The sequence below is a fragment of the Sminthopsis crassicaudata genome, chromosome 1 (assembly GCF_048593235.1).
Source record: "Sminthopsis crassicaudata isolate SCR6 chromosome 1, ASM4859323v1, whole genome shotgun sequence".
Classification (NCBI taxonomy): Eukaryota; Metazoa; Chordata; class Mammalia; order Dasyuromorphia; family Dasyuridae; genus Sminthopsis; species Sminthopsis crassicaudata.
In genome coordinates, this window is record NC_133617.1 from 435,832,571 (window position 1) to 435,844,904 (window position 12,334).

The following is a 12,334-nucleotide window of genomic DNA, read 5'->3' on the forward strand; positions in this document are numbered from 1 at the left end:
ATGCATATGTACTGTCAAAAAATGTTATAATTATAAAATTAATTTAAAACTTTTTTTTAAAAAGTGAGAAGCAGACCTTAATCCCATTAGAAAAAAGAGAAGTATCATTGAAATAGGATTAGAAATAGAGTTATTGAAACTCCGGGCTCAATTACAATGTGAATTCAGTTGCTGAAAAATCAAACATTGGTTTTATAATACCTCTTTCTTGGTGGTTAAAATTAGAATCATGGATTGCCCTGTGTGTTCTTACATTGTTACTGCTTTGTTGTTGCCCTGTAATATTAGGATGCTTTTATAGATCTTTCTCTGCCATCCTTTCAGAGGTTGTAGCTCAAGTAAGGATTTTTTATCTAAAAGATAAAAAGGGGAAATTGCTAAGGCCACCTCGACCTTTGATGCACAATAAGTTGTCTGCCATATTGCAGAAATGCCCTTGTTGAGCAAGGAGCATTGATTTGTGATCATGGGAAGGAATGTAAGCCGAGGGTCACAGCCAGTGGCTACGTGAACAGGGATGCCTGAACAGGACTTCTCATCTGTGAGCGAGCTGCTGAATTGCTGGATTGGCTCTCCTCCCATTGGCAGATACCATGCATACTCAAAGCCCATGAACTGCTTCTCTGAATGGTGACTGGGGATTGCCTGTTGTCCATGTACTGATTATGCTTGCAAAAATGTATATCAGTAAGTAAGTATATCAGCAAAATAAACTGGAGCTCTTTTCACACTCTATGAGTCTCCCACCTCATTCATCTCATCTCTGAGATCAAAGGGCTCATATATCATGAGATCTTAAAAGGCGGCCACATCAGAAAACAATATTTGTTCTATTTACATTGCTCAGTGAAAGTGTAACATAGGAAAAGCTGAGTGTATCACTAACCTAAGCTACATACAGGGGTGGAGAAGATAGGATCAGAAGTGTACTTTAGGAAAATCACTTTGGCAGCTGTATAGAGATCAAATGAGAGATAGGAAAGACAAGATAGAGAGGTTAATTAAGAGACTAATGAAATAATTCAAGTGAAAGTTAATGAGAGCCTGCACTAGAGTAATAGTGGCTGTGTGAGATGAGAAGAAACAGATGTGAGAAATGTAGCAGAAAAATGACTGATTGACAGAAGCAGAACAAAATTAATCTGGAAATTCAGGTTGAAGCCAAATTTTGGAAGATTTTGCATGATGGGCTAAATAGTTTACATATAATTTAATAGGCAAAAGTCAATGGTTCCTTAAAGCACAGTCAATACAGTGTATGGTATAAAGAAGAAGGAATGAATGCAAGGGATATTGGGTAACTTAGACCAATTGATAATGAATAACAATAATGATTCACATTTGTAAAAGGCTCTGAAGTTGACAAAGTGCTTTCTGCACCACATTCCTGAAAGATAGTAACTACAATGATTATCCCCAATTTACAAGCTGGATATGGAGGTCTAAAGAAGAAAGGGGAATCAATACCACAGAACTAATATATACCACAGAAAACATGCAATTATTTCACAAATAACTATTTCTATTTGATCAGGCTTAATGGTTTCCCCAATTCCTAATCAGTTAAGCACAAAATAATTGCTTTTCATGATTAAGTTTGCTACTTAAAATAAAAGCGGCAGAGACTTTTTGTAATTCCCCATTAGTTAAGGAAAGAAAATAAGACTCTTTAGACCTGTTCCATTATGCCTTCCAAGCCCAGGAGCTATAAAAAGAGCAAAAATGGACTAGAGATTTATTGGCTGTAATCCACTAAATGTGCCAGAATTGTATGAATGACCAAGTTTTACTACATGTCAAGTTCTTGAGGGGAGAGGGAGTAATAGGAAGAACAAAGATGGATTTTGCCCTAGTTTATCTTATCATAACAGCACACAAACCAACCAATGCTGGCTAAAAAACAACAGAAAAATCAAAGACTCAAATGGTAAATTAAATCCAGAGTTGGATTTAGGACTCCTGTGAAACACAAAAGTCACATCACAAGGGACCCAACACAAAAAAAGAAAGAGATTTGGTAAAGCCTCAATCAAGTTCCTGTTTTTAAAAAGTTGGAATGGAATCTATCTGAAAAGAAAAATTTATGCCAACTCCTAGAGATACCATTAATTTTCACATTTCTGCATCAAATTTAATTTCATATTTTTCTGCTTAATGAATTTTTTATCTTCCTAGCTACAGACCTACAAAGTATAAAAAGAGAGACATCTAGGTAAAATAAAAAACAAGTGTCTATGGGGGAAATCTTTGATCTTGGAAAGGAAGACAAAAAGCAATATTTGAGAAAAACCAAAATGTAATGTCCAAAAGCATAATCAATTGACCCAAAAAATGTATCCTGCTTATATACTCTAAGATTTACTATTAAAAGAGAGAGGAAAGATATCATTTTCCTTAGCCCCATAAATATGTTGAGCTAGGACAATTTTTATTTCTTTTTTTTTTTATAATAGTTTTTTTTTAATTTTCAAAATATATGCAAAGAGAGTTTTCAAACTTTACCCTTGCAAAACCTTGTGTTTTAAATTTTTCTCCCTCCTTTCCTCCTACCCTGCCTTTCCTAGATAGCAAATAATCCAATATGCAATTCTTCTATACGTTTCCATATTTATCATGTTGCACAAGAAAAATAGATCAAAAAAGAAAAAAAAAAGCAAGCAAATAATAACCAAAATGATAAAAATATTATGTTATGATCCACATTCAATCCCTACAGTCCTCTTTCTGAAAGCAGATGGCTCTCTCCATCACAAGTCTATTGAAACTGGCCCCATCCATCAGAATTGATCATCACATACAATGTTCTCTTGGTTATACCCCCCCCTTCACATAGCATCCATCAATTCATATAAGTCTCTCCAGGTCTTTCTGAAATCAGCTTGCTGATTGTTTCTTATAAATAATAATATTCCATAACATTCATATACCATAACTTATTCAGCCATCTCACAACTGATGGACAACTACTAGGACAATTATTTCAAGAGCAATGTTGACTTTTTTTTTTTTTTTACAAAATTTAAATACTGAGTAGGTCTTCTTTACTTTAAGTAACATTTAACAAAGATTTTCTGTTCTCTACAGGGAAAGAAGCTAATGCTGAAAGAGATGCTTTTCAGAAATCATGACTACTCATTTTTTTAAAGTAAACTGAGTTTAAATGAAAACAACAGAAGTTAACATTCCTTACAGCCACATTAAAATATTGAAGCATATCATACAAAGAGGCAGATGATTCCAACTGCCCCATATACAATGTAAAATGGAATATAAGTTTCAAACAACATTTACTTCTATACCATCTTGACAAACATAATATTTGCTTCTAAAAGGTATCCATTTCTTTCAGGGACAAAATTAAAAACAATCAGCATTGTCAATGGCAGTACACTTTGGCATAATATATGTCAGCACTGATATTTTGATGTCATTTCCTTTTCACTTCAGATAGGGCCATTTTCAAAAACATAATGACACATAGGCAAAGTTTTCCAAAATACTTCTAAATATATATTGAGTAGCCTTGTCAATTACTAATCAGACACAATGATCGGTAACTGTGTTACTGATGTTAGTAACTATGTTGATAACGTTAGAAAATGGGCAAAAGTAATACTGAAAAAAAAGTATTGTGACAACACTTAGCAACCTCAAAAAAAAGATATCAAAATCTCAAAAGGGCAATTTTTCCAATAATAAAAGCCATTTAGTAAGCACCATTTCTTTTCTTTTCTTAAATCTGAGTTGCATACTCAAATCTCTGGAAGGATGGACAAATCTCTAAAAAGCTCTGAATATAGAAAAGAGAAGTGAGGTAACTTTAATGCTATTAAGTGCTGTAGAAACCATCTCCCTGGCAACTACGTATTTTCTGTATCCATTTCATTCTTGATCTGACTTTCAAAGACTGAAAATTTCCAAATATCTTCTAGACAAAGAAAAATTAATGAAAGAACACTTATTTGTACTTAAAGGTTGCAGAAATCTCTCAGGTGATGGAACATTCTAATTTCATTTTAAAATAGAAGTGTTTGCTTTCTTTTTTCATTTTTCAAGCAACACCTTGCTGCTTTCTCATGATCTCAAAACAGAACAGGAAAACATCCAGACAGCAGGAAATTCGGGAATTTGTGTTTCTTTTGTTATGTTTTCAGGATTTAGGTGAGAAGAGAAATGAATGGAAGAGGTTATTTGGAAATCTGCTTTCTCTAATTTTCTTTTTCTTTTTTTTTTTTTTAAATCAGGTTTCAGATTTTTTCCAATCTTTATTATAGTGATATTATTGCCTAGCTTAACATGAAAGATAAAATAACTTTCCTCTGCAGAAGAAAAAAAATCATTTCTATAAGCAGGATCTCAAATAAATATATATGCAGCTGCATCTAAACCTGCTATTCATACAATTTATTTATTTAACATCCAGGTAAGAAAAATATTACACATTAACATTTTTCACATAGTTCATAAAAAATTAAGTATGGAACTCTTGAAAGGCACCATAAAAAGATAACATTGGAAGTTTGAATCATCCAATTTACAACTCCAAAAGTAAAGAATCAACCAATCTCTACTGTGGATCACTAATAATACATTCCCAAAACAAATCAATCCTGAAAGATGAGAACTCCAAGTATTAACTAGTCTCAATGTATAAAAGGGAAAATAATATAAGTATGTAGGACAATCTAAAACATACAAAATATGGAATAATTCTACTCTATCACCATTACTAGAACCTATTGGCATTTCCATTCATCTCTTTATTTACCACTGATAATAGTGGAAGACTGATGTTCTAATATGTCAACAAGAGCATGGTTTCAAGCAGGCTCCAGTAGTGGCAGAATATTTCTTCCTTATGTTTAATTAACATAAGGAATTTTTTTTAATTTTTAATATTTTTAATTTTTAATAATTTTTGCCTGAACTATCTGACTAAAAAATTAAAAGGCAAAAGATTTCCTGCAGTGGGTTTGATATGAAGAATACAGGGAGTTGGTATACAGAGAAAAGAGAGAAGAAAGCCAAGGAAGGAATTGGATCTGATTTATATATATTTAATGTTCTGACTTTAAGACAGACTGTGTATGATAGCAATAAAATACTATTAGAGACATTTTGATTTTTCTTAATTACGTTTATGAAGTTTGCCTAAGAATAACGGTACTCACCTGATATACATGGAATGCATTTGCAGCCTTCCCTCGAAGAAAAACAGAGGGAATCCAGACATTTATCAGAGCTCGGTTTGATCTAACCAAAATAAAGGGAGAGAAAATGGTCATAATGGGTCACTGTCACTCACTGTTTTAAAATTCTGAAACTAAATGATTTCACTTGAACTTAAAACGAGGGAAAAATAATTTACAAAAAGATGTGTTTTTCTTTAAAGTAAGAGCTATTTCAGTTTAATGTGTCAGTCTATAAACTGTCTTCATGGGAAAGTTGGCTTAAAAGTATTTTTTTCTTCACTAATGGCTAGATCCAAATTACAGCAGAGCAGACAGCATTATAAGCAATGGGAACAATTCAAAATCAACTGTGTCCTAACTATAAAAACAGGATTGCATGGTTGTGGGGGTATCAGACCCTTCTGCTCATTAAAGCTGTTGTAGTGGTAAATGCATTTTCAAGAGTGTTCTCTCTAAAGAGCAGTCATAAAAATTCTCTAACTCTTGCACTTAGAGTATAATTTGAGATGTTTAACATGGAAGCAGTTGTGATGCAATGTTCTCTCAACCTCTAGAGTAAAAAGCATTTTATTTTAACCAGGAAAACAACACTCCAACTTATAGTTATCTCCTGAGGCAGGATTTCATCTAAGCTCAGCTCTACAGTAGTGACCCACTTCAAGAAGAAAATAAGACTTATTGATCACATCCACTCAAACATACACAAACACTCAAAATACAGCCTGCATTTTGAAGCTTCCAATTCAGGTTGAATGCCTAATGAAATTTCTTTTGTAAAAGTACAAGTTCCCAGAGCTAAGGTCTTTAATTTTCCCATGTAGATGTTTCAGGACAAAACTAATCAAGGTATTTTATTAATAAAGATAGCTGCAGTTAGAAAGTCATTCCAGTATCTTCTTTAAAGACCCTCTTAAGGGTCAAAATTTACTATAAATGATACAGATTTCAGGACAAATAGTCTCAATTCTTACTACAGAATTGCCTACCACTCATGGATTCTGTTTCAGGAAACAACAGCTCCCAGAAGGAAAAAAAAAAAAAAAAAAAAAAAAAAATATATATATATATATATATATATACACACATATAAATGATGAGAGAGTTTTCATTTAGCCTAAATTCTCTAAAATCACCAGAATCTAGTTATCAGCTTTTAGGAAAGCTGATACCCATAGAATCTGCTATTTGGTTTTAAACTTCACTCATTTTTAGCCACTCCCACTTTACCTTCTTTAGGATATTAACTTGTTTGGCTCCATTAAATTGTAAGCCTTCACCAAGAAATCCCCAAATGGAAATCAGTCAGACATGACTAAAATAAGTCAATAACATCAACAAAGTCTTGACTACATGGTTAAAACTCAGTACTGCCCTGATACCATAAGATTCTTTCATTTTCTTAATATTCCATTCTTTCTTTCTTACTATTGGATTACTTGCGTCTTCTACTCCTTTCAATCTTGCTTCTTTAAATGCAAGCCATAAGAGGTCTGTTAAAGAAAGTCTCAGAGATGTGAACAACTGGCCTAGAACAAATACATGTTGTTTATCCTTAAATGGGTCATTTATTGTACTCTCTAAGGATCTTGCTTGTGGAGAACAACATTTTCCTTAACCAGTTTTAAACCTACCCTTTACGGGTAACAATCCCTCTTAATATCTTCAATGGATACTAATCATATGCCTTCAGATATACATAAAAAGCCTTCCCCTACAGGGGATATGGAAGGAGGGGAGAAGCATTTTATTTTCTACCTCATTTTATTCCTTAATTTTTTTAAAAATTTACTCAGCATGTCTTTTGGACTTTTTTCCTGATTTCTATCATTTAGTACAAACAATAAGTCTATAATCTACATCAAAATAAAACTTTTTCTTCCTTTTGACTCTACAAATATTCTGCATTAATTTCTGATTGATTCTTTGGGAATACTTTTCTTCTTGTCTACCACTAACTACAAGCATTCTCACAGGATTCACACAGCAACTTTTTGCTCTTTTTCTCCCTCCCATGGTTCTCATGACTTCAATTATATCTCATTAAGATGATTTTTCCAATTAATATTTCAATCCCTCACATTTTCCCTACCTAGTTCCATATCATCAATTTCTCACTTGAAGTACCATCATATCATTTCTTTCTTTTTTTTCTTTTTTTTTTTTCCCCTGAGGCTGGGATTAAGTGACTTGCACAGGGTCACACAGCTAGGAAGTGTTAAGGGTCTGAGACCAGATTTGAACTCGGGTCCTCCTGAATTCAGGGCTGCTGTTCTATCCACTGCACCACCTAGCTGCCCCACCATCATATCATTTCAAACTCATCATGTAAGCCAAGCTTAACCTTTCTGCCTCCCTGCCTCTTCTCCAAAGCTTTCTGTATATACTGTCATAATGATTTCCCTAAAATACCATTTTTATCGTATAACTTCCTGGTTAGAAAACCTTCAACCACAATCTTCTTATGGCTATGTTTTTATTAGTAGAATAATTTTATTGATCATTGGGTCAGAGATTTAGAAAAGTAAAAGAACTTAGATATTATCTGGAAACGGTCCCAGATCAATATCAAAAGTTTCTGTGCTCTATGCATACAAATGCAAAAATTCATTCATTCCTTTCTTCTAGGTTATACACTCTGGGGAAGATAAAGAAGTACTAATTGCCAATATCCTTCCCAAGTCTCAAAATACTATCCCTTGAAATTTTGAAGAAATTATACTTCTAAAGAAATATTCATGCAAATAACACCAAAGTTCAAGGCCAATCCTCTTACACAAAACAAAATCACTACAATTCTATTTGTAAACACTTAAATTATAGCCTTTCATAGGTAATACAGAGTGCCTAAAAGATGGTCCTTGATATAAGTCAACCAGAGATTAATAGGAAATGATGAAACTCTTGCTTTAGTCTCTGGCTATTATTTTTCTTAAATCTTGAAACAAGTCAAAGCTAAGTCAGCTTCTCAAACCCAAGTCATGTAAATAAAAAAAGGACAAGCGCATATACACAAACACATTCAAAATACCATTATTATGTTTGTCATAAGCAACTCAGATTGGAAGGATAATTTCTTTTCTTCTTATGGTATAATAGCTCAGATATAAACCTGGCACTGGGTGCTGATCAAATCAAACAATTTCCATTGTAAAGTACCTCTTTAAGACTTACATTTCAAAATCTGACAAACTTTGGTCTTCAGATGTTTGACTCAAATCTCCAGGCACCTGCCATCATAAGAGAGAAAGAAAAAGCATAACTATTACCATGGTATATGCATCATGATGGTAGAATTCTTCATCTGAATGATTCCTGAACATTTTGCTTTAAGAATGCAACTAAAAAGCCATTCCTGAAAAACAATAAAGGATTTGGGGGATAATGGGAAGGGGGCAAATTGTAGTATTAAAAATATGCCACCAGTAAAAGATCTCAATTATCTTTAAAGAGGGAAATGGTTCTAATCCTATTGCTGAAATCATAGGCATTAAGAGAGTAATTTTGAAACTATAACAGGCTAATTATAATCCCAGGTAGATGGGGTTCAGATGTGTGAATGAAAAATACACCTGGCACAGTATCATATACACAGTGTGCAGAAATAAGATATCAATGTCTACCTTAATCACAGCCCTATTTTCCCCAAATGATAAGTGAGCTTATGTTTATGAAAAGGAATATACAGAAAATCCTCTGTTTGAAGATTCAGAGAGAGGAAGGGATAAAAGAAACTACTTGCCATTTACACACAGGAATCCATTAAGTACAAAGACAATGATAAGTCCCAGGATCATCAGGGGAATAATCATATGTTAAAGTGAAACTACCAATTAATCAATAAACAGTGATTTAATAAGTGCCTACCATGTGCCAGACACAGTGCTGGATAAAGAGAACACAAAAGCAGAAAAGGAAACTTTCCAGTCCTAAAGAAACTGTATTTTACTAACAAAGCCCTGATGTCAATACAAAAACCCAGAATCAGGTACTGGATATATCTCTGGATTGAGCTTCCTAATTTGGTTTGGCCAAGTCAAACTTTGCTGAATTTTCAAGAAGAAAAACAGAATGATGGAGTTGTTGATTAAATAAGAGAAGAAATAAAAACTGTTAACTTATTTCTATTTCCACTGAGAACAGATTAAAAGGAAATAGGCAAAACTGGAATGTGAAGTATTTGGGTTAGAAAAGCAGATTATCTTTCTACCAAAATGGATATTATATACCTGGATGCATTACTGTGATAACAATAATAGTAGCTATTACTGATGCTGCTACTATCCCTACTACTACTTACAATCACAAAGTGCTTTTAATTTATAATAATTTTGAGGGATGTAATATAAGCATGATTAATCCCATTTTGTCAATGAGAAAACTTAGCTTAGAGTCTAAATGACTTTTCCATGTGACATAACTAAAATGAAAGAGCCAGAATTAAATGAAGTCCCTCTTGACTCCAATTCTAAAATTCTTTCTACTATATCAGATAATTTCACTCTCACTATGGTCTCTCCTTCATGGAAATCTAAAAATAGGACTAGTATAGTCATTCGATAATAGTACTAATACAATCTCTGTAGATCCATTCAGATATCCTAAATTAAATTCTCAAGGATCTTTGTTCTCCTAAGATTCATTTGTCTTAAGTGGTTAAACTGAGCTTACTCAAAATAAAATGCCCTATAAAGGGATGTTACTGGGGTGGGTCTTCTTAACTTTTGAACTTTAAACAATTAAGGTTCAATTATACATATATACTCCCTCTATAACTATGCCAATTCTACTCACAACACAGACATAGTTAATATCCTTGTTTCAAAAGATCAGTATTATGATAGAATCCTGCCAGGTTAAACATTAGGAACAGGGACATAACTCCAAAATTACATTTGAAATCAACTCCTAGAAATCATTGAGAAGAGGAGTAAGAGTTTAAAAGACATAATTGGAAATCAAGTCTCTAGACTTATATCTGGATTACACTGGAAAGGAAGCCTTGAGCAATTTCTTTCCTCTCTTAGCTTCTACTTCATGATCCAGGAAATCAGGAGACATTTCTCTCAGGGATACTATGAGGATTAAGTAAATAGATTTGAAGATATATATACATACATATATATATATATATATATATGTATACATACATACACACATATATATATATATATATATATATATAAAAGGCACCAATATGATTATATTGCTACAAATTTTTAATTCTATCTTATTTCATACATAAATTGAAAAGTATTGTGGGACTGAACTTGAAACAAGGCTCTTAAGTCAGTGGAATTGATAGAGACAATGGTTGTTTAGCATGGTGCTTAACAGTTCTCTAGTTCAGTACCACAGTTCTCTAGTTCAGTACCTGCACTTAGTACTTACTATAGTTCCACAAGATTTACACCTATGATGAGACAGGATATAAGCTCGGACAAACTCATCCAGAAGGAGAACTAGGGAAGATCAGAGAACTGGTGGCAGGCTGTCGTCCTTCACTTCTCCAAGATCCGAAAGGCCTCCAGAAAAATTAGCCAAGCCCCAAGTGAAGGAGACAAGACTTTGAAGGAGATAATAAAGGATTTGGACTTTTAACTCTTGGCTGCACTTGTGGTGATTACTGAACTGAAACGAAAGCTGCTCCCAGAAGCCCCCCAAAAAACCTGCTCCCAGAGCACATTACATTTTAGAGAAGAATATTACAGAAAAGATTACTCTTCTGACTAAGCAATTTATAATAAAATACAATTCCTGCCACATCAAGAAAGGCAGAGGTGATGACATGATGGTATACTTAGAGAACCCCAAAGACTCTGCTAAAAAGCTATTAGAAATAATTCAGAATTTTAGCAAAGTCGCAGGATACAAAATAAATCCACATAAATCCTCAGGATTTTTATACATTACCAACACAATCCAACAGCAAGAGATACAAAGAGAAATTCCATTCAAAATAACAGTCGATAGTATCAAATATTTGGGAATATATCTACCAAAGGAGAGTCAGGAATTATATGAGCAAAATTACAAAACACTTGCCACAAAAATAAAGTCAGATTTAAATAATTGGAAAGACATTCAAGTGTTCTTGGATAGGCCGAGCGAATATAATAAAGATGACAATACTCCCCAAACTAATCTATTTATTTAGTGCTATACCAATCAGACTCCCAAGAAACTATTTTAATGACCTAGAAAAAATAACAACAAAATTCATATGGAAGAATAAAGGTCGAGAATTGCAAGGGAACTAATGAAAAAAAAGTCAGAGGAAGGTGGTCTAAGTGTACCTGATTTAAAGCTATATTATAAAGCAACAATCACCAAAACCATTTGGTATTGGCTAAGAAATAGACTAGTTGATCAGTGGCATAGGTTAGGTTTACAGGGCAAGATATATAGCAATCTAATCTTTGACAAACCCAAAGATCCCAAATTTTGGGATAAGAATTCATTATTTGACAAAAACTGCTGGGAAAACTGGAAATTAGTATGGCAGAGACTAGGCATGGACCCACATTTAACACCACATACTAAGATTAGATCAAAATGGGTCCAAGATTTAGGCATAAAGAATGAAATCATAAATAAATTGGAGGAACATGGGATGGTTTACCTCTCAGACTTGTGGAGGAGGAAGGAGTTTGTGTCCAAGGGAGAACTAGAGACCATTATTGATCACAAAATAGAACATTTTGATTACACCAAATTAAAAAGTTTCTGCACAAACAAAACTAATGCAAACAAGATTAGGAAGGAAGTAACAAATTGGGAAAAAATTTTTACAGTTAAAGGTTCTGATAAAGGCCTCATCTCCAAAATATACAGAGAATTGACTTTAATTTATAAGAAATCAAGCCATTCTCCAATTGATAAATGGTCAAAGGATATGAACAGACAATTTTCAGATGATGAAATTAAAACTATTTCCACTCATATGAAAGAGTGTTCCAAATCACTATTGATCAGAGAAATGCAAATTAAGACAACTCTGAGGTATCATTACACACCTGTCAGATTGGCTAAGATGACAGGAACAAATAACGATGAATGTTGGAGGGGCTGTGGGAAAACTGGGACACTGATGCATTGTTGGTGGAGTTGTGAAAGAATCCAACCATTCTGGAGAGCAATCTGGA

At 33.5% G+C, this 12,334-nt stretch overlaps 1 protein-coding gene across 2 annotated transcripts in view; it reads right to left on the minus strand.

The window, feature by feature from the left end:
* SNX29 (sorting nexin 29) overlaps positions 1 to 12,334 on the minus strand; it is a 653,362-nt gene that overhangs the window by 236,548 nt on the left and 404,480 nt on the right. For both annotated transcript variants that reach the window (XM_074280586.1, XM_074280587.1), the window contains exons 17-18: positions 8,364 to 8,419; positions 5,172 to 5,253 (exon numbers count right to left, since the gene is read on the minus strand). In XM_074280586.1, coding sequence (XP_074136687.1) covers positions 5,172 to 5,253; positions 8,364 to 8,419 — 138 coding nt within the window. The remainder of the gene's footprint in view (positions 1 to 5,171; positions 5,254 to 8,363; positions 8,420 to 12,334) is intronic.